At 35.4% G+C, this 24522-nt stretch overlaps 1 protein-coding gene across 1 annotated transcript; it reads right to left on the reverse strand.

The window, feature by feature from the left end:
* Positions 1 to 8191: 8191 nt before the first annotated feature.
* LOC145683392 (trypsin-like) lies at positions 8192 to 9436 on the reverse strand. Its single transcript, XM_081754725.1, has one exon. It carries the CDS (start codon positions 9418 to 9420, stop codon positions 8455 to 8457), a length of 966 nt encoding a protein of 321 aa, XP_081610851.1. The 5' UTR covers positions 9421 to 9436; the 3' UTR covers positions 8192 to 8454.
* Between the last annotated feature and the right edge of the window lie 15086 nt (positions 9437 to 24522).

Raw genomic sequence — 24522 nt, forward strand, 5'->3', positions numbered from 1 at the left:
GGTCTGCTTGGTGTTCCTTTGCTGTATTGTATGTGAAACTTACGCTGTACACTCGTTGCTGACTTCGTTCCTTCAAACCAAAACACGCACTTAGCTCACCAGCGAAAGTCTCCATTTTCAAGGAGTGACCGCTGGCGCCGCGTGTTGTCACCTCCGCAACTACTCACTACGTGAGTTAAACTTTAATGACTAGATATGCAAGGGCTCGGAAAAAAAAACGGCTTTTTTTTTTAAAAAAAAAAACGTTTTTTTCTGCTTTGCTTTTTTGCTTCGGAAATTTTGGGCTTTTTTCAAAATACTGCTTTAAATTGATAAAACAGATTGTATCGCTTCTCTATAACACAAAAAATCATTTAATTAGTGGTTGATGCTGATAATAATATAAAACATCGAAAATAAACTATGAATTTCGAAAAAAATATTTCAAACAATTTTCTTCAACATATTTACATTATGAATTCCACAGGATTAACCAATGTATATAATAAGAATTTTTTAACCTCCTATATACAAAAGTAAGCAGAGTTGGCAAGAACCGTGGTTGTTTTTGAATATGCCAAAAATCCGTTTTTTGGGGGGATGTTTAAACCAGGCTTTTTTGGTTTAAACCAGGCTTTTTTGACTTAGATTTTTTGCTTTAAATATTTATATTACATATTCACAGAAATAGCCTAAGTTTGTTTCGCCTTGATGTTATTATGCAACAGCGGGGTTATGCCGGAAGAACTCCCATAAGCTTAAAGAAGTGCGGTCAGTAAATTTCTTAACTTGAGAATCTCCCGCCCTAGCCATTGGGAAAATCCCGTCATTACTTGAAATGTAAGATAATAACGGGAAAATCCTGTTATTGCTTTGCATGTAAAATTTAAAGGTCAACGTACCATAATCAGTACGCTAAAACTGAGGTATTAAATTACAAATTTAGTACCGGTACGTAGATATCATTGAAAGTCCAATCCAAGCTAATGTTAGAAGCTACGTAGGCAATCGGTAAATTTTGCCAATTTCTATCAATATATTTAAGCAATATTGGCTTCTTTATAAAACAACACGCATTTAGGCATGTAGAAATATACAATTTGGTTTGTTTCGTATATTTAGGCTTAACATCCTTACGAAATACCGAGGTTATCAAGGAGAAGACTTTCGCTTAAACTGACATCCGAACCGCTACTTGGGTTACGCATGAAAGAAGGATTGTGGTTCGACGAGAATTGAACATTGGACACCTTGATTAAAAGGTGAAAGGGAAATAAAACTATTGCAGGTGGTTTGATATCTGGAAACGTTACCATGAAGTTCACACGATTCGCATTTTTCATTCTTTTTATTTTTGTGGTTTAAACCAGTTATTAAAAAAAAACGTTGGTGTAAATCAGCCAACCCTAAAAGTAAACACTTCTTTTTAAAGAATACACAAATAACTAGCAAAATAGTATGTAGTATTTTTACTTCAAAATATTCCATACCCTCTTTTTGAAACAAAATAAAACATAAGAGAAATACTTAGATTTATATGATACACTTAAAGGCTGCACATCTAGAGCTTTTGGTTCTGTATATTCTTGAAATTCTACAGTTAAGTTTTATAGAACCACCATCACAGTTTACCCAATCCTCAAGTTTTCTGAATTTTTAACAAGAGGGATTCAACATTACATTACGGAACTCCCCCCCCCCAAAAAAAAAAGACTACGGAATATATTTAAGATAAGCTAAATACAACTGCACAACAAACATGACTAAGTGATTAGCTTTTGCGCTTCTATCGGGAAGTCTGGGATTCAACCAGCATTCGACCATTCTGACAAAGCTTTTGTTCATTCCATCTGTGAATGTAGAAATAGTGCGTGTACTGTGAGTTGGGCGACTTCCTTTTTTATTGTTTTTAAATCGTTATTATTACTAATTACCAGCAGTGACGGTTTTGCGAAAGTTAGGGGGGCGGTCTTTCGGACTGAAGCCCGTTCCCCAAAGTTACGGAATGTCTGCAACAAACGAAATATCTATTATTTATGCCTCTACTCATAAAATTTTAAGCTCCCGTCAAATAAAAGTTACGAATGTTTAAAAAAACTAAACATTAGTAAGAAACTCTTCCCAAAATACTTTTCTAAATCCGCCACTGATTCTCAGTATAAAATGATTTTTAAAGTTGTATCCGGAAGATTATTGCTAAACATATAAACGAAACGAAATATTAGTTATGCCTGTACTCATAAACTTCAAGCACTTCCCAAATAAAATTAGGACTTTTTAGGAAACGAAACAATCAGAAAAAAAACCTCCTAAAGTACTTTTCTAAATCCGCTACTGATTATTTGTATAAATTGGTATTCAAGGTTGTGTCTGGAAAATTATTGCTAAATCACTTCACAGCTACAGTATAACAGAAATGTGGAAGTATGGTTTGACGGATATATTGAAAAACGTACGCTTTGACGGATAAATAGAAAAATGGGCAAGTTTAACTTTTGCGCTAGAAGCTAGAGTACTAAAAGCTCTTAGAAATGAAACACGGATGACAAACTAGAGAAGAAAAAAGATGTCGATAACTCAAAAGTTAAAATAAAGTTAAATAGCCTCTAAAATTACCCTCAAATACTACATTCTTCATGTTAGCTTTAATTCGTAAAACATGTGCTCCATCCATCTTGATGGTGAATTTCAGAGCGAAATATCACATTCAGGTCATGGAATTCTTATCTAACTATAGAATATATAAAATACTATAAGAAAGCTATTTAGATAGAAAAATCATGAAGTTGAAAAAAGCCAAAATTTCCAAAATTCTCGTTTTTTTTCAAAAAAGCCGGCTTTTTATGTGAAAAAAACCATCGATTCAAAAAAGCCGGCTTTTTTGCATCTCTTATAATGACACATAAACCAACTCTATATGTGGTTAAAATCAAGAATTATAACTGATTGAATTTGTAAACCCTATAATCAGCCTTTTATATATTCAAATAATAATGGCTATTACTTTGGCATTTGATCTGCCAAGATCTCTGGCTGCTTGAACTTAGGAAACTGGAAGGCACCATGTGTAAGATCTTTGCTATCACTTCGTCAGGGTAATTTTGATATTTTTGTTAACCTTTTATTATTGTTATTATTATTATTTCGGTAGAGAGGATTGCACTGGAAGTTCCGCCTCAAGGGATGCTGAAATAGATACTGTAGCTTTTAGGTAGAACGTCAATTTGAACTCGGCTGAAAGATCCTGCACACGTGAAACAAGCAACGGCGATTATGGTGCTCAAGTTTGTGTTTTCTTCAGAAGTTCGTTCCTCATGGTTTTTCCCGTCCAAGATTAAAAAAAAGAAAAAAACATATTGAGAGATTAGAAAGATGTACTAATAGCGTTAGTAGGTACAGCAGCAATTCAATATGAAAATTTATACCAAAAGAAGAAAGAACTGTGTTTAATGTGCATTATTATGTTCAGGAGAGGTAAGGGCACACAGAGATGCAGTTTGAATATTAAGAGTGATCGGTGAAAGATTTATACAAAAAGGGAAAGAGTTGTATGTGATATTTATTGATCTAGAAAAGGTTTCTTACCGTGTGAATTGGAAATACTGTTGTTGGAAATTCTAAAGAAAGTTGGTTGGAGAAGAAAGATCGAAGACTCATAATAAACTTATATATGAACCAACAAGTAAGTTTTAGAATACGGGAGAAAATGACAGCGGAGAGTCCAATTGGAAGGGGAGTTCGATAGGGATGCTGTTTCTCGCCTACATTATTTAATATCTATCCAGAAGAATAGTAGAAAAGAGACTACAAAATTGAGACGGCATTTCAGTAGAAGGTAGAATGATTAGGTGTATACGGTTTGCAGATGATATGACGTTTGTAAAAGACTCTTAAGAGGAAAACAATAAGATGTTAGAAAACTTTAGGAATGACTGTGTAGAATACGGAATGAAAATAAATGTTAGAAAGACAAATGCCATGGTGACTGGAACGAAAGGATTGGTGTCAAATATAGAAGTAGGAGGTAAGAAAATAGAACAAGTGATTAGTTTTCGATACCTAGGTAGTATTATTAATAATGATATGAAATGTTAACATGAAAAAAAAAGTAAGGATAGGAATGACGAAAGAAGCATTTAGGAGGAAGAAAATACTATTTTGTGGAACCATGAATAAAGAGTTGAGAAAAAAATCATACGCTGCTTCGTATGGAGTATTATACTGTATGGGCAGAAACATAGACTTAGGCAAAAATAATGAAAAACGACTAGAAGTTTTCGAGATATGGTTGTGGAGAAGAATGAAGAGAATTAGTTGAATCGAACGAAAAACGAATGAAAGAGTGTTAGAAATGGTAGAAGAGAAAAGAACAATTTTAGATATTATTAAGAAGAGGAAGAGAAACTGACTGGGACATTAGGTAAGAAGAAACTGTATCATGAGGGATGTGCTAGAGGGTATGGTGGCAGGTGAGAGAGGGAGAGGGCGAATAAGATTAAAATTAATGGATGATAACAAAACAGAGAAATCGTATGTGAAGGTGAAGAGATTAGCGGAAGACCGTGGAGCATGCAAGCTTTCAGTTGCAGGAAGTGACCTGCCAATAATGGCAGAATACCTGTGATGATGATGATGATGTTCATTTTTATGACATTTGCAGGATTATAATAAGTATTTGTTTATATTGCCTAAATTTTTTGTGTGTGTTTATATTGACGTCATTTTCTATGGAAATCGTATTTGGTATTAAAGTATATGTCTAGTAGTACAGAGTGGCCAGAAAGTCCCGTTACCTCTTGACAAACGCTAATCTAAGTTTTCCATTACTACTTTATAAATACAAATGTAAGGTTTTCCATTGTTTCAAATTGTGTGAACGATGACTGATACTTCCAGTTAGAGTATTGAAGTATGTGTTATCGCAATTTGTTGAGTGCATGAGAGGCACTCAGACCTCACTCCCTATGATAATGTTCTATGGCGGTTCATAAAGGGCATCGTTGCACAAAACCGTTACGATACTACTACCGGGCTGACAGAAACTGTGAAAGAAGCTTTTGCTCAAGTTACACCTGCAATGCTCCTCAAAATGTCTCACAGAACCTGGCGGCGTATTATCCTTTGTTATGAGAATGGCGGTCGAGAGACTGATCCTTTAACTTAATGTTTCCTACTTCAGTAAAACTTCTAGAAAGCATTGTTGTTCACGTCATTCAGTTGTATCCGTGTAGCTATTTACGTAGGTTTAGTGGTTTGTTATTTTTTTTCAAGGATAAAGGAACTTGTAGTCGCCATGTATATTTTGATAATGATTTGTTTGCAGCACGGATATATAACTTATTTATACGTGACGATTTTTATGTGTAGTTTGTCCTATCTAGTAAGCCTAACAGAACATGGGAAGTTCCTGTTTAACTATGTACTCCAGCACACAAAAAATTTGATAGTTGTAATACCATATTACATACAACTGAAAACACGAAAAAACACATTGAATATGGTCTTTAAAAACCTTAGAATGGACCAGATTTCAACATCAAAAATTGACGGGGTCCGCGGTGGCTCAGTGGTAGAGCGTTCACCTCTGGTGCTTGGGGTCCCGGGTTCGATCGCAGCCCCCCCAATGAACTTTTGGTGGACAAGCACCGCGTGCGTGGGTTTCCTCGGGGTTCTCCCGTTTCCTCCCACTTTCTTTATTCCACCATTTCATTCATTACTCATCATCACTGTCTCCTTTAGCCTAACCGGCATAATCGTGGGACGTAAAACTCAAAGATTTCATTTCAAAAATTGACATGTTACTTCTCCTCGAGGTATTTACAAAAACTGCAAAATTTGTGGTAGTTTACTTTTGCCGGGAAAAATCTTATTAAATATGTAGCAGTCTTTGCTTTACTAGGCTTCTGCTTAAGTTATTTAAATATTAGATTGGACTGCCAAAGACTCCAATTGTAGGCCTAGATGCACATATTGTTAAGAGTCTGCATCCCGGCGAAATTAAAATACCGCTAATTTTAAAGTAATTATGTGATATCTTCAAATAGATAAAAGATAATCGAAATGTGGAACAAGAGCACCCCAGACAATATTATTTTACATGAGAAACCGTTATCACGACTCACTTATCTGCTTTCGATTTCGAGACATTTTGAAAATCGGCATTTATTTTCGCGTTTCTAAACGTCTGAAAACGGAAAGCCACTAGATGGCTTGTGGTAACGGTACCTCATGAAAAATAATATTGTCTAGGGCGATCTTGTTCCATATTTCAATTATCTTTTATCTATTTGAAAATATCACATAATTACTGTAAAATTAGCGGTAATTTAATTTCGTCGGGATGAAGACCTAATAAGTTTTAGCTTGTTCATTCGAGCGTATTATATTGATTACTAGTGCAAGCACTGACATAATACAACAGAATATTAAACAAGAATGGAAGGTTGGAAGCAACAAATCATTGAACAATCATAGTAGTTTGAAAGGAATAATCTATAAAATGCGAATTTCGTACTTCTTTTATTTTATGAGTGCTTATTGGCTGTTGGCTATGACCTCATCACTTCTATGACGTTTACCCTTGAGTCTACCTTGAACTCAAACTTCGATAAGGAACGGCCGAGGAAGGTTCATAAATATGACTTCTTTTCAAGTAGTCCTTAAACTTCAAGGAGCACTTATCCGAGGAAGCCTTGAAGTCAAGTCAAGGAACAGTTCAAGGAGTGTTTATAAATATGGGCCAAAGACATACTTCATATTTTTCCTTGGCTGATACCCCAACAATCTCAGTTTGATAACATGTGTGTAAACTAATGTGCCATAAAAATATGATTCAGTCAGAAAGAGGCATCAAGCTGATTTTCTGGGTTAAATCGAATCCCTAATACACTCTACTTAGTTATTTTCGTGTTGTATGCCGTTATAATGTCTCACAGATTGATTATATGAGTTCTAGCTGATGTGCAGTTAGCCGCCTTCGTAATAGATGCATTGTATTTTGTGTTTATAATTATCTTAATCTATTTTTAACAGTGTTTCTAGGTGTATGGAATACAGGAAATTACCCTTGTGGCAAATAATGTCCTGTAAAATTTACTGCGAGTACTCAACGACTTTCTACTAGTAATGGTTTCACACTAGTAACAATACTCTTATAACCATAAAATGCAGCTTCCCCACGATATTCAGAAATACTCCGCCCGTATAAATTAGTATCTAATACAATCCAATTTCATATCTACTCACTCATTTTAACCGTAAATTACAATTTTTATGACGACATACTGTAAAACTGCACACACGCATTGCAGATAATGGTGAATACTTTGAACAACAAACATTTTCGTAATTTATAGCTTTCAACATTGAGTACGAAAAATTCTCAATATAATGTATTTGTCTAGTACGCCACTGCTCTAAACAATTACCGTTAAAATATGAATTTTGTGAGGAATTATCATATAAGTTTCAGTAAACTAACCGAAAATAAATATTTAGTACTCACCTTGCGATGATCTGGAATGGCATTGTATTCCTTTTCAATATCATCCCAAGCATTGCTCTTCTGTTGGAGTGTCGATCCATGTGTCCTATTTTTAATTATGTGCCTGTATTTAAGCACAAGCTCTCTTAAGTAGACTTTTTCCGCATTAGTATATACGATTCGTTTATTAATTTCTGCCATTGTGTTCTGCCAGTAAAATCTTACTTTGAATAAGAATTTTGCTCTTCTTTTATTTTATGAATGCTTATTGGCTGTTGCCTATGACCTCATCATTTCTATGACGTTTTTAGTTGAGTGTACCTTGAAATCAACCTTCGATAAGGAACAGTCGAGGAAGGTTCATAAATATGATTTTTTTTCAAGTAGTCCTTGAACTTCAAGGAGCACTTATGCGAGGAAGCCTTAAAGTCAAGTCAAGGAACAGTTCAAGGAGTGTTTATAAATATGGGCCTAAATTCTAGTTCCGCATTTAGTATCCCGACGTTCAGGTAAATTAAAACTCCCTGAAAGTAAATTCAAATGTGATTTTTTGGGATATTATTATTATTATTATTATTATTATTATTATTATTAATAATAATAATAATAATAATAATAATAATAATAATAATAATAATAATAATAATAATAATAATAATAATAATAATAATGAAATAAAAATGAAAATAAAAATAAAAATAATTTCTAGTTTTATTTTCGTGGGAACAAAGACAAACATACTTTTACAACGAATTTCAAAAGTTTTACACTAATTGTATTACATACTGAAGAGTTTCTGTACGACAATATACATGCAAAAGAGATATATGACATGAGGTTTAGGAATGATGAACAATTGATTTAGAAACGTCTTTTGAGGTAGAACCATCTTCAGAATTATTAGCTATTACTTCTTGAATATAAGGTCTACTTTTATTTTCGTGCAAAATAAGACAAACATACTTTTACAACGAAATTTGAAATGCTTTACACTAATTGTTTTGTACACTGAAAAGTGTGTGTACCACAATATACAAGCAAAAGAGATATATGATATGAGCTTTAGGAATATTTTGTTGAGCAATTGATTTAGAAACATCTTTTGATGTAGAACTATCTGTTGATGTAGAACCATCTGTTGATGTAGAACCACCTGTTGATGTAGAACCAACTTCCTCAGAATTATTTGCTATTACATCTTGAATCCAATTCAGATATGAAGCAACTTTCGTGAATAGACCTGGATTATTTTCTTCGCTACAATCAGGAGCATTCCTTGAAATAACTCCTACAACTACATTATCACATATTAGAGGTCCGCCTGAATCCCCGGAACAAAAATTTTTGCCCCCTTTTAAAACTCCAGCACATATTGTATTATTCACATGTACAACGCCACCGTAAATTCTATTACAAATATTTACATCCAAGATAGGCATCTCAACTTCCAGTAGAACCTCGGACAGTTTGTCTTCATCATTTCTACCCCAACCAACCGTCATACATGTACTGTTTGGTGTGTCTGTACTTGAAAACATATCCTTAGGCAATGTTGCAACAGACAAGTTATGAAAATTTGTTAGTCCCAGTTTCAGTTTTAGAAGCGCAATATCAGCAGTTCGATCTGCAGGACTATAATTGGGATGTGGAAACGCAACCAAACCCGTGCCTGTGCTAAAAGGTTCAGACGGGATCAGTTCCGCATGCCCTGCAAACACGTCAGTTCTTTCGAATGCTCCCTTTTCAACAAAACAGTGTGCTGCAGTAAGGATCCAATACGCAGAGAGAATAGATCCTCCACAAATAGATGAACCACTTTCTCTAATAATAACCATATGGACAACATACTTATATTTCTCTATATCTGCAACGTTTCCTCCAACAATTCTATTGTAATTTGCTGTAGCAGCAGTACATAAAAAAGTGTTCGCCACAAGAATTTCCAATAGGTATAACATCCTGCTTTTTCTTTGTTATAACTGAGCACACAGTAAAACAATAATGACACTTTCTCTTTTAAATGCGTAGGAATGTATGTTTTAAATAACACATCACACCATATTATGATTTCAAGTAGCGGTCGATTGTCTGTAGAAACAATGTTCGAATACAAGGACCTGTGAGCATACGCTGGATGCTTCCTGCTCGTAAGTGTCATTTGGGTAAGAACGCCCAATATGGGACCATAGAAATTAGGATGTTATATTCTGTTACTTAAAGCATAAACAGATACTGGTGCTACTTTAATATATTCTGTGCAGCGTGTAATTTAAGTTAGGAACTATAGCAATACACAAAAATATAACAATAATAAATTATATTAAAAATGTGACCAAAGTTACTACACTGCCATTTTTATTAGGGGTACCTAATAGCAGGGGATCCTGTTCTTTTGTGTGTGTGTGTGTACTATTAGGGGTCCCTTTATTAATTCTCATTCAACACTGTTTCTAAGCCAAATCCTGTAATGGTACAAACATTTAAAACGTTACATTTTCAATATACTTCTTTTCTTCAATTTTAGAATATAGAAACTCTAAAAAAATACACTTTTTGTACGCATAAACTGTAACGAGTTTTGTTCACTTCTTTTAACTGGAAATGAGTACCAAGTGAGTAAGAAATTTGTCTAAAATGACAGCACAATGGCAACGAAATTACTGGCTCTATGCACAGGACTAAGGCCCATATTTATAAACATTCCTTGAACTGTTCCTTGACTTTACTTTAAGGCTTCCTCGGATAAGCGCTCCTTGAAGTTCAAGGACTATTTGAAAAAAAATCATATATATGAAGCTTCCCTGGCTGTTCCTTATCGAAGGTTGATTTCAAAATAGACTCAAGTAAAACGTCATAGAAATGATGAGGTCATAGCCGACAGTCAATAAGCATTCATAAAATAAAAAGAGAACAAAATTTGCATTCAAAGTAAGATTTTACTCAGGGGACTCTCAGGATAGCCTTTCTGCTCTCATTTTCCACAGGATTCTTTGCGGTCAGTGACATCACGTGGAGGTATCTCGGTATTTTTCAAACTAATAAGTGAAATACTGCATAAACAGTTACACTACTATTTCAAGATGGGCGAAAGTCATCTTACTTGTGCAGTAGCTCATTGTAAGAAAAGAGGAAGTAATACGAATGAAATATTGTTCCATCATTTTCCTAAAAGTGAAGAATTTCAAAGAACAAGGGTTTCCCGCTGTAAGCAAATGGACACTTTTAATGTGGATAACGCACGAATATGTTCTGCTCACTTTTAACAACAGGATTTTCAAAAGGATTTGAAAAATGAACTTCTGGTTTGCCGCAAAAGAAGTATTTCAGATCTGACGCGGTTCCCTCATTAATGATACCAAACTGGCATGGGGAAAAACTAAACAAGGCACTAGTCAAGTTGGAGAACAACAACAATAATTATTATTAGGTGTGCAACAACGATAATTTATTTTACTTTTACTGACATTTGTTTATGAGGGTCTGAAACTTAAGCTTCCTTATGCAAGTCATTTTTACGTATGATTAGCGTCTTACTAAAGGGCTGACTACTGCAGGAAACTTATGTTAGTCGAAGTCTTTAGTATGGCACAAATAACGCGTCAAAACGTCTCTGCATAAGGCCCAAGGAGTTTATGCATGTAAAGCGATGTAGAAGGGGGTACCAAAGAGAATATAAATGTATATTCCCATATATTCTTTAGTATAAATAATGTTCTTAAGTTTTGTTGAGTATCTGATTCATTATTCTGGCAAAAGTGAATTTTTAGCAGAACATTCATAGGAACCTATTACGAACTGAACTTGATCTAATTTTACCTTACCTAATCTTATCTAACAGAATCGTACCTATTGCAAAAAAAAAAAAAAAAACATTGGCATATTTTTTGAATTGGGGCAGAACGTTTTGCTTAAAATTCATACTTTCTTGTTATATTTTCTGTACTTTTGATTGTTTAGGTTATTTTAGATCAGTTTAGATTAGGGAGTATGTTTAGCAGAAGGGGTCCAGAAGCACGTAAAAACAGAAAATTTCCAGGAGAAGTGGATGATGCAAGTACCTAGACGTAACATAACGTAACCAAATCTGACGTACCTAACGTAAACTAACCTAAGCTAACCTACTCTTAGTAGAAATAAGCGAAATTCTATCATTTTTTGAAAAATTATGTTGGACACCTATGCTAACATAATATAATATAAACTAACCTAAGCTAACCTAAACTACCTAAACTGACCTAACCTAAACTAAACTAACATAATGGGAATATAAATTAGCAAAATCGTAACGTTTTTAGAAAAAAATAGCTGTACCCCTTCTGCTAAACATAGGTCTAGATTATTTCAGGTTAGAATTGTTGGATTTGGTGGGTCAGAATTATTTGCTTAAAATTAATACTTTCCTCGTATATTTTCTGTTTTCAATGGTTTAGGCTAGGTTAGGTTATGTTATGTTAGTACTTGGTAAACACCCTTACGTAATATCAACTCATTTCTGCTGTAAACATGGTGTTTTACTGTAAACTGTAAAGTACCAAAAATGATTAAAACTGGTCGAGAAGGAGTTTATATGTCAAGCATTGTTACAATGATTTTTATTTATATGGATGAAAAATGCTTCCTCTTTCCTTTAAAACAGTAATTTTCAAAAACAATGAGACATGTTTTCCTTTAATTTAATAGAGAGTTTATATATCGAGTTTGATGTTTCTAACTTGACGGGCTCGTCAGGTACTTTATTTTAGGTATATATTTTGAACCCCTTCGATCCCCTGACGATGCGCCCTTTAATCAAAGTAAAATGATAAAAATCTAGGGTCAACTCATGTACCCAAAATTATAAAAATCGGCTCAGCCGTGTAGGAAAAGTTAGCGAGCAAACATCATTATATTAATTTTATTTATGTAGGTAATTAATTATTATCAGCGCTATTTACTTATTTTTGAAATTATGTTGTCTTATCTGTGAGTAGAAAATAACTCATTTTTTGCATTTCAAAAGACAAGAAACTTGAAAATTATGTTGTTTTGAATCCAGTTTGACGAGTAAAGCGCGAAGTGTAACAAGCAGGCAAGCGAAAAGGACATCCAATACCTCCACATGACGTCACGGACTGGGAGCCAATCAGAACGCTAAACGCGGAATGGTGCCACCCGTGTGACAGTCAAATGGAATCCGAAAGTACACTGTTTTAGTTCTTAGTTCATAACTTTGACTGCGAGAGGGATTGTCGGTAGTATCGCTCCGTCTGGCGTGCTAATACTCACTTGTTTAAGAATGTGTCTATCTTTTTCTCATAAGAACCGTTTTTAATATATTACTTTTGGTGAGAAGTAATATTTGTACATCTTGACCGTCTTGTTTCAATGTGTTTACAATTTCTTTCATATTTATAATTAAACATCCGCTTATTTTATATGTTGCCGCTCTTGTATTATGTATATGGCGTTCTTTAAAATAGTATGGATATCTTCATTGCGGCTGTGTCATTAACAATTGGAAAGAAGTGCTGCTGCATGTTTTAGTGCTTTCCAGAAAATAGGTTTGATACATTATATTATAACATTATAGGGTAAATAGTTAAAAGTTTCTGTGTTCGAATATTAATATATTCACAAATAATAGTTTTACTAACTTTTATTTAAAATTTATTTATTTTTTTATTTTTTGGATTTAGGTTCCGTATGTTTAACAAAGTAATTGAGTAGCAAAGATACACGTATATATGGCTGACTGAACTTTTTCGTGATATATATAAATTTAGTAATACTTAATATGTTTGTATAAGAGTAGAATGAAAGATAAGTGGAATATAGTATACATAAAGCCGCGTCAGTTCCCGAAAGAGCTGGACGCTCATACTTTTAGGGAATAGTCATTGAGTATCTACGAACTTACCAAAGAGGTAACAAAGCGACTTTGATTTACTTATCGACTGATACGAAAATAAAAACGAACGTACCTGTACTTTGTATCTGCATGTGTAGTGCCCTTGTACTTTATCTATGATTATGTGTGGGGAAGGAATTTAACGCATATCGCATTTCTTACTATTGCACTACGTAGAAAATTTATGGAATTTCATGTAGAAGTGGTAATAGAACACAGAAGAAACGCAGATCACGACGTTCTCATGTATACTATTACCGATAAGTGTAAATTTAACCACGAAAAAAAAGCCGTGGAACTACAAAGTGAGCCTGTTACACCTTCATGTACAGATTAAGAATAGGTGAACCAATCTAAAATCTTCCTCTAGTTGAATTAGACTTTAGTGTCCGTTCCAGTACTGAAACTGTATGAGATTCAGACCTTCAATTTAAGGTAGAGTTTGAACCATCGTAATGCGATTATATTTGAATGTACTTCCTGACTAGGATTCGATTTCCGGTGTGAGCTCATGTGGTTTGGATTCCATGTTAATCAAGATGTCAATGTCTTATGTAGCCTCGCTGCTGCACGGGACGTTAAGCAGAAAATCAACTCAACTCATTCAATGTACTTCTACCGCAATGTCGAAAAGGAACATATATGCACTGAAAGTGTGCATGTGATACATTTGACCAGTGAAGAAGGCATATAAAAAATAATTACATATATACCCTGTGTTTGATTAAACTGAACTGTTAGTACCTTGAGAAGTTGCATTTTATAATGTTGCAGGTTTGAATTAGGAGCACAATTATTATTGCTGCAAATGCATTTTCTGGGCAAAATTACTCATATTGTCTAGAAGCAATCCTGCTTCTGGAGTGTAGCAAATTAGCATATGGAAATTAGAAGAATATATTATATATATGCCCCGGGCGCCGGATTGGGAGGTCGCAAAATTGGGTAAATATTTGGGGCAGTGGTTTGGTTGATTGGTCAGGGAGGATCTAAGGCGAGTTTTTGCCCTGGGCGACAACTAGCGTATTTCCGTCGCTGCGTGGCTTGCCCACCTGACTCTCTAGCCGCGGGTTGTGAACTTCCGCTCTCTTGTCGGAACACCTATTTGTTACACACGCTATAATATTACCATTCTATCACCGGTGTGAACATTACAGCCTTCGGCTCATTTCTTTTTGAACTCTCCTTATATATAATTTACGCATATGCCATACCTGTAAGGTAAAGGAAACCGATGAATTTCAGCAATCAAAAGTCATTCCCTACGACATAAGGCGTTCTGTTTCTCTATTTGAGCGTTATTTATCTTAAAGTGTGACCTAATACTGAAAGAGCACATGGAATATAATACCGATACCTATAATGGTTATATGACAGCACTGTCAAGACATGAGAGAATTGTTGCTTTAGCTTGGTACTATTGGAGGTTACGTGAAATGCAAAAAGTTGATTTGAAAAAAAAAGTGTGCAAAAGCAAGTACAGATAGAACTAATGCTTACAAATTAGTAGGAATACCTTTTCTGGAATACCTTCTTCTAACTCACGATTTAATGATCCCTGAGTCAATTTAATTTGGGTTTCTAATTTAGATATCGTAGCCTTTAACTGTGAATTGAAATTTTGACCCGCTTTTACGAACTATACTATGTTTCTATGTTCTTAACATATATTTCAGTCTTAATTCCTTCGATAACTCGTTCCATCTCTGTAGTACGGATAGCCACTTTGTCTACCAATGAAACTGTAACTACTGAGCAACACAACGAAAGAGCAAATCCTATAAAATCAATACCGCATTTCATTCTTTGTCCTAAAATGTTGTAATCAAGATGCGTTATATCATGTTCGTCATTTAGCATAGCAAGTTCATTTAAGTACTGAACTACAGAACAATAGTAGAACGTTGCATTTTCTGGTTGGAAGCATACTTCCTGAGTTAACTTATGTATTAGAGGTAATTGACCTTCATCAGTGGGTATAGTGGTTACCTGCTGATGGTAGATTAAGAGAACTGTAGCCTCACAGGAAATTATCTTTGACATTCTATTCCAATATGCACCAGTTGTAATGGAAACAGTAAATTGTTTACCTGATGATAGTGATGAAACATCTATTAAAACCCTAAGATGATCAATATAGACCCTATTACAAGAAATCCCATTTGCAAAGAACAGAGTTAGTTACCAATTAAAAATTCATTCCATGTTATTTTTAGTGACACTACTAACAATATTACTTGCTGAGTTTTTCTATCTACTCTGAATATTAATTTGAAGGCAATTCCATACCTTTTCCGAAGTTTACGAATTATGGAAACTAATCGTCTTTTTGATTTATATAGCCAAAATCTAAATAGACATCCGGAACGAAAGTGTGTATATCTTAAATAAGCTTCAGTGGCTAATATTGTTGAAAATTCAAGGGATATTATGAGTTTAACATACCTTTCAGGGATATTTTCAAAACATAGCCTTAAGATATCCTTTACCCAATGCTCGACTAACTATCTTATGGAAGTCGGAAATGTACGCAATTCTTCTATACGAGGATGAATCATACAGTAGTTCATACTTGGTTATCTACAATATAAGGGTATATATCTAATTATTGTATCTATCTCTAATCAGTGTACTTTTATCTTTTTAGTTAACTCTTGTAATTACTCTTCTATTTCTTTGAGTGTTATTCGGAGTTTATACTTTTTGGTTCTATCATTGTTAAATTGTCCTCCTCTACTTAGGAGTCTTCCATAAGACTGTCCTCTATTAATCGGCAGACCTCTGAGTATTGATTTCCGCGGCGAGATCTATTTGATTGATTTCAATACTGATTTTGATTCCGTCGTGTTCAGCATTCGCGAGTAAAGTGCCCATATTTACCACAAGTGTAGCATTGTATATTATTAATATTTATATTCTGAAACCTTCGAATCAGATTAAGACGAGGGTCTCTTGTACCAAGACCTCTATTAATATAAAATTGTTGTCCTCCATAATTTATTGATAATCTCTATCGAATTGATTCTAGCTTCGGTTGACTAACTTCTACATTGGGAAGCTCCAAGGGAGCATCACAGAGGGCATGTAAACCTGCTTGGACCTTAGCAGATTCATACAATTTAAACAATCTATCGACTTCGTCCACACTATCTGGCTCACAAGTAATGACAAATTCCAATACACGAGGGTCCAATCCTTTTAATATGTGTCGTTCGCGTTCAGTTTCACTCATATTAGGATCTACCTTGTTGCACAATCTTAAACCTGCATAAATATTTTCAGAAACTTTCACGGGGGGTTTTATTCCGTCGTGCCAATAATGCAAAGGGTTCACCAAGCTCATCTGAGGCTGCGAAAGCCTTTCTTAGTTGAACTTTTAAATCTTCAAATTTTGCCAACGACTCTAATGAGTCTTTTTTCATGTGGTTCCAGTCGACGGCACTCCTTTGCAGGTAGAGCTCCTCCGTAGCTAAGCGGTTAGCGTACGCGCCTTTGGCGTGGGAGACCCGGGTTCGATTCCCGGCGGGAGCTCATGTGGTTCGGATTCCACGTTAATCAGTAGGTCCACGTCTCATATAGCCTCGCTGCTGAAAGGGACGCCAAACTAAAATCAACTCAACTCAACTCCTTTGCAGGTATGCAGGAAGGTATTTCCGTTGCTCGGCGTCTGACCGGAAGTATAGATTTGAACATGTTTTGTACGCATCAAGAAATTGAGATATGTCCTCATTTAATTTTCCAGAAAAGGGAGGAGTTGTGATGGAAGGTAATTTATTATTTACAGTTATACGAGCGACTTCTGTAATTGTTTCTACTTTTGTTTTTAATGTGCTTTCTTTCACGAGAGAACTAGAAGAAAATTGAGTTTCTACACACTTGTTACCACACTTACTTCTCTACCTGATTGGACTTCGAACAAATGAAGAATCATTCTTTGACATCCGAACTGGAGTAGCCGGATGTTAAAATTTGACCCTATCTGAACCTACAAACTACGAAAGGCGTATGCTATTTTAAGTGTATTCTTTCATTGTATTCTTTTATCGTTCATAAATATCGTTTTATTCTCTCTAACGGACGGAGTGTAATCTTTTTTATTTTTTGTTTTTTTAACTCTCTTTTTTATTTGGTGTTATGTTTTTGTCTGTCAGTCAGCCTGGCCACCGGTCTGTCTGTCAACGCCAGGAAAACAATACCTTCTTAAGGCAAGCAATTATGTATTGAATGTATCCTATTGTTTCAATAGCAGTTTCCGACCATTAATGGATTTTACAACCTAACTTATACTTGTCATGACAACGTTGTCTTTTTATTTCTTACATATTTATGAATTTAGTTAATTATTTGCTCACTTATATTTGTTTTTTGTACTTATTTATTTATGTATTAATCTATATTTTTTCAGAAAGCCTGCTTCCTCATTGAATTTCACGTTAGAAAGTATTACGCCTATCGCATTAACTTATTACAATAACATGTTTTAACTAGATTTTGCGGTGTGAGATGGTCGAAAAAATTCAATCCGGTCCGGAACTAGAGAACTTGGATAATACAACTTCATTCGTTGAATATTAACTTTCTTTGGCTGATCTTTCCTATTCACATTCACATACATTTTTTTGGATGTACACGTACAATTATATAGGGGCCTATATATCGAGCTCTGATTAATTTCTGAGATAACCCCGGCTTAGTTTCCATATTTCTAATGAGGACTAAATCGTTTTCTTTGAACTTATGAGCCTTCCTATCTTTGTCAATTTTTACTTTTTGTTTTTGCTGCTGCCTAATTAAGGCCTTTTGAGCTAGCTTTCTTATACGTGTAAGATTCCATTTCACTAGTTTCACATAAGGGTTCGACATGGTCTCTCGAGTTCGATATCTAATACAGCCTTTCTACCAAACACCAATTTAAAATGAGAATAAGGATGATGCTCGTGTCTCGCAGTATTGTAAGCATAAGGAGCGGTTCTAAGAAATAGAGACCAATGCTTTTGAGAAGTTGACACATAGTTACTCAAATAGTTTGTCAAAGAATGATTATATCTTTCCACTTGTGAATTTGTCCTAGGGTAATAGGCAGTACTAAACTTCTGATTTATACCTAGTACGGCCGTAACCTGGCGAGTTACTTGAGCTTGGAAATTAGAACCAAGATCTGTCAATATATGTCGAGGTGGACCAAAATAACAAATTATATCGTCTAATAGAATCTTTGCAACATTCTTAGCTGTTACGGTTTTCAACGGTCGTGCTACTACATAATTGGAAAACATATCGACAGCAGTAATGATACATTAATAGTCATTAGAGGACGGCAGTGGGCCAAACACGTCCAACTTTAAGGTATGAGAAGGAGCTATTGGTTTAATTGGTTCGTGCAATTCTAATGGTTTAGTGGTTGGGTCCTTGAGTTCTTGACACTCGCGGCAGGTCCTGATTTAGTTTTTAATATCAGTTCACATCCGGGGCCAATAAAATCGCTCATTGACACGAGAAAACTCTTTGCGCTCTCCAAGATGTCCACCTTCTATACATGATGTATGGCTAGCATATAAAACTTCAGTGACCATACATCGTGGAACACATTGTTTTAAATCGTTATTGGCTTTACGATATAATACCTCGTCTACTAATACATAAGGACGAGCCTCATTATTAGTAGGATCAGACTTTACTAAGGCGCGTATTCTACCAAAATATTAGTCTTCCTTCTGTGCCTTGATTACATCGGTCGCGTCAATTTTCATCGTATTTATACAAATCCTTCTTCTCGATTTGCGTTTTCTTTCTCACTCAAGGACTGTGTGGGGTACCTTGACATGCTATCGCTATGCCGGTGTGAGGGATTGCCTTTTATCGCCTTAATTGAAAAGTTTTAAGATTGAAGCCTGATTAACCAACGAAAATATTTTCCTCTTAGATTTTTCATGTTTCTCAGTAACAAAGACAACAGCTTTGTGTGAACGCTGTGAAGTGAGGCACTTCCATTAAATATTGGTGGAAATGTAACACGGCTTGTACCAATGCAATGGTCTCCTTTTCTGGGATGGTTAAAGACTTGGCTTCATGATCTGAGAGTTTTCTGCTATAATAATCAATCGGTCTTTTTTCTCCTTACTTGATATGCATTAGTACTGCCCCAATTCCGTATTCACATGCATCTACGTATAACTCGGTAGTATCTGCTTCCGGATCAAAGATTTCTAATACAGGGGCAGTAACTACCTTCTTCTTTAAGGTATTAAAGGTTTGACGTTCTTTATCTCCAAAGTGAAAGAGTACATCAAACTTAGTCAAATCTATTAAAGGTTTCGCGATAGCTGAAAAGTTCTTAATAAACCTTCGATTGTAACTAGCCATTCCAACGAAGCTACGTATATCACGAACTGCTTTTGGTTCTTGGAAGTTCGGGATAGAGTCGATTCGTTTTGGATCTATCTTAACCCCGTCGCGTCCTACAACGAATCCTAGAATTCGTTGTTCGGAATAAATGAAATGAGATTTTGATTGGTTTAATTTTAGACTGGTTTCCCGCAAGCGTGTGAATACTTTCCTAAGTCTATCTAACTTTTCGTCTAAAGATTTTCCAAATACAATCAAGTCGTCGATGTGGCAGGCCCTAATATCCTTTTTGAACCTGGCGAACACTTTATCGATCATTCTTTGAAATGCTGCTGGGGAAGTGGACAAACCTTGTGGGACAACATTAAAGGCAAACAAACCAGCGCTACAGATGAATGCCGTTTTTAATTTATCCTCTTCCCTTAAAGGGATTTGAAAAAACCCGATCTGAGTTCCATGGAGCTTACAAATTGAAAATTTGTGTATAGATCTATTAAATCGTTGATTAATGGAAGAGCGTAACAGTCACAAGATATGATATTATTCAATTTTCTATAGTCCACTACGAGCCACTTAGAAATATCTCTTTGATTGACTAAAATAACAGGAGACGCATATTGAGATCTACAAGGAGAAATGATATTTTGTTTGAGCAATTTGTCAATCTCTTCTTTCATGGCTCTCTTAGTCTGTAAGGTCTTTCTATAAGGAGGTGAAGACACAGGGATATGTGAGATTAATTCTATGTTATGCTCGTATTCGTGTGTTACAGTCATATCTCCTATTGTCAATGCTATGATATCTTGAAATTCGGTCAATAGATCTACTACCCTTTTTCGGTCCTCAGGAGAAAGGTCAGGAGAAATATCAATTTTCTGCCAATATCGTGTTGTAGTTTAAAGTTCGACGCCTGAACTTTCTCAGCGGAGAGTGAGCTGGCTTTAGCCATGTTCACTCTTACCTCTGGTGTAGGAACACATTCCTCTAGATATCCTACGGATTGTGAGTCAGGTATAGTCACTTCTCGTTTACTCAGATTGAACACAGCCAGTTTAGTCAACCCAGTTCCTTCCACAAAAATTGTGGGTGGTACTAAACATGAGTAAGAGCGATGTAAAACGTCATTCGGTTCGACATAATAATCTCTAACTATACGATAACTTGGCTTAACTTTTACTAAACCAACTTTTCCAGCAGGTATTTGCGTGCATTCGGCAGTTTTGATTAAATTACGTGATGATTGAGTTTCAATACAATTGATCTTCAAGGTAGGACACTCATTTTCAGGTTGTGAATCACGAAGAGCGTCTTCAGAAAAGGAACCTGAATCATTGAGCTCTACACTACTTTGATTCACTTCAGCCCTCGTACGCGATACAGGTGTTGAGCTAACATTTCTATTTATTCCAGAATTACCATTTTTGTTGTAAAACTGAACATGTGACAAATTCAGTACTGTTTGTTCCTTGCGGCTTGGTAAATACTGAACATTAAACTTCCTGCTTGGCTGCCTTTGATTGCCTTTAATAATAATGGACTGTAATCCCAATCGTACGTGTAACGCTGAATGAAATCTATTTCGAGAACCATTTTCTCGTCTAATTGAGACTGTTTGACCAATCCTACAATTAACCATAGTCGACGAGACTTTCGACCATAGGTTCCAACTTGGTAACTTAGCCGAACCACAGGGAGAGATTTAGTTTACTTATCCTCTCAACTTCGCAAACGAATTGTAGCACGCATTCGCTTAGCAAAAGGAAAATTTTGAGGAATCATTTCTTCAGCTAAAACAGAGATCTTCGAACCTGTGTCCAACGAAGCATCTATTAAAAATCTGAATGGGAATCGTGGGCAATCTTTGTTCACATCAATTCGTTCGAGCTCTTTTCACTTTAATTGGCCTAACATCTCTCCCGATTTCACGTTTATACGTCCACATTCTTTTAACAAACAAACCGTTTTTAACGCACATATAAAGTTTTGAATAATGGAGTCATTCGGATACTCTACTTTTTCTCTTAGTTTCCCCACGAGATTCAGTATAAATGTCACCTAAATACAATAATCGTAACACGTGGATAGCTTGATCTATTTGTTGATACTTCCTTTAATACTAATTCCTGGACGTGAATTGAAGGCAACGCCTTATACAGTAGGCGTAACAACTCTCTCTCCAATTTCAGTGTTTACGAATTGCCAATCTCTTATTAACATATACGCAAAGTTATCAGGTGGAAAACGAGGAGGTAGTTGTTTCCTCTTTAATTTTTGTTCAAGCTGACCTTTATATAAATCGTCAGGAAACGCTTGAGAAATCATTTGCTTTAATTCCCGAAATTGCAACTGTGGAATGGCATCCTTACGAAATACGACCCAGTCAAGAGCCGCACTTTCAAGACAATCTGCAAAATAAATACATTGCTCCTGGTCGATCCAATTGAGAGCAGGAGCGATGGTTTGATATTCATCAAGGAATCTAGTAACAGATTCTTTAGGACTTCCTTTAAATTTGGGCAATTTCATTACCGGTACACTGAATACTCGATCTCCAGTTTCTTCTTTTGCACTTGATTCATCAAGATTTTGCCTATTTTCTACTTGAGGTTCTTTCGAAGGGGTTAAATTAGCTTCTATTGACTTATTCTCGTCCAAAGTTAATGAATCCTCTGAGAGAGTCTTCACTTCGTTATTATCTAAAATTTCTTGCCTAATATTCTTATATAACAATAGTGCAAGTGCATTATCAGCAGTGGGGGAATATTTCACTTGAGGAGGGTGAGAAGCAACTTGTGAATATTTAGGAAAACTTAGATTCGCCATACAAGGTTTTTCATCTATAAACTCCTTGGGTTCTTCGCCTGAGTCATATGAAAGAGGATTTGGAGTTAGTACTTCATGGGCAGTCTTTTTCTGATAGGGTTCCTTCTTTGCCAGTTGTTTAATTTCTTCATCAGAATCATATTTACTTGATTCAGGTGGCGAAATTTCTGGGAGTCTATTCTCCAAGGGTTTTCCCACTTGAGTTGTTATAGCGAATGGAAAATAAACTTCCTCATCCTCGACCACTTCTGAATCAATAGTATGTTGCTGTTTTTCCTTTTTTAAAGGTGTTGTGCTAGCTTAGTATGAAACTCAAAATCACTCGACATAACGCCAGGAGACTCTTCGGAAGAACTAGCTGCACATTCATTGGAAGAGTCAGTCAGTTTTTCTGGCTTAAGGAAAATTGTTCGTTTCGCAATCACCGGTTTATACTGTGTACTGTCTAAAGGAGTCAAGGATGGCATTTTATTACAAGATTCTTCAAACTTTCCTAAATTTTCCTTATAACGTTGCGTTTTTGTTATCGATTGCCTATCCACAGAATCTGATAAACTATACTGCTGTGGATGGTTCATCGGCGGTTCAAGTAAAGTAGGCGAACTGGCCACTGGTAAACTGGCTTGCTGCACTGGCAAATGTGTTGCTTCTTTTGCCATGGGACATAATTCGGAGCGCAAGGCCTTCTTGAGCACGGCTTTCTGAGCGAGAGATTTCCTACAATATTTGAAACTTGCTTGAATCGATCTTGCAATATACCAATCAGGAAACTTTGGTGGAGATTTCTTAGGTTTGAAAAAGGGGAACCAATGGAAAGACATCTCAAAATACTTCGTAAAATTTTGTTTCCACTAATCAAAAACAAAATATATGGGGGGTATTTAGCTATGAGCAATATAATCAAATCGCTAATTGTCATAAAAAACACAACAACTTAATAATTAACTTAAATTAACATACAAAATGAACATTACACTAAAATATAAACATAAAACTATGAAAAATAGGGATGTCATAGTAGCATCTAAAATGAAAAAGGGAAGAAAGGAATTGGACGTGCCCCCATTTGCGACGGAGGTGCAGGTCTCTTTTTGTTTGCTTAGCTCGTTTAATTCTACACTCATTAGAAAACTGCTCATGCTATATTTTAGCGGTTGTCACAAAAGAATTATAATTAAATAACACCATGATTTTTATGGGAAAAGTGGACTAATATAGGGGAATAACAACATAGTTTTTAAAATATTGAAGCTTTATTACATGCTAAATGGTAATATACAACAACATATCATTTGAGTGGTTCAATATTATTAGTATGGATTGATTGATTTAACAAACAAAATATTCAGGTAATTATGTCAATGGAGATGAATGATAAAATGGAAGTATGCGACAACAGTTCTTAGTCTTGAAAGTTTTACTGTGGATACACAGTACATTTTAAACTACTGTATGACATCTCTAGTCTTGAAATTACTGATGCAAGAAGTGCTCATACATACCTCACAGTAGTAATCTTGTAACTCTTAGAATCTTTGACGACGCTTGTCAACTCACAACCGACGTCTCGAATCTCCAAATAATAATTTGAGAAATTGAGGTCCCTTTTTATTATTTTCGTTGGACACACCCAAGCCTCGTATCAGTCAGCTCATCCGTTTGCATCAGATCCCTAAATATAGAAATCTATTGCTCTTTTGCATTCTGATTGGCTCTTAGCAAATGCCGCACCCAGGATACATGGCATGACACATGTACACACGTGGATGGCGTGAACAGTCACAGTCGGAAGATTTCAATGGCATGATTTCTAGATTTATCCATAAATCCTTAACTATTTGACCAATTTCCGCACATTAATGCAGGGTCACGTTGTCAAAATCGTGATTGTGTATCCTGTATGGTGAGTAGTATAACCTTCAACAAGTAAACTTCCTACGAAAATTGCGCAGTAAAAGCCACATCAATCACGTTTAGAAGTTTTGCTTATTTCTTTTCTCTGTTG

The sequence above is a fragment of the Thermobia domestica genome, chromosome 4, assembly GCF_964235325.1.
Source record: "Thermobia domestica chromosome 4, izTheDome1.hap1.1, whole genome shotgun sequence".
In the NCBI taxonomy this organism is placed as follows: domain Eukaryota; kingdom Metazoa; phylum Arthropoda; class Insecta; order Zygentoma; family Lepismatidae; genus Thermobia; species Thermobia domestica.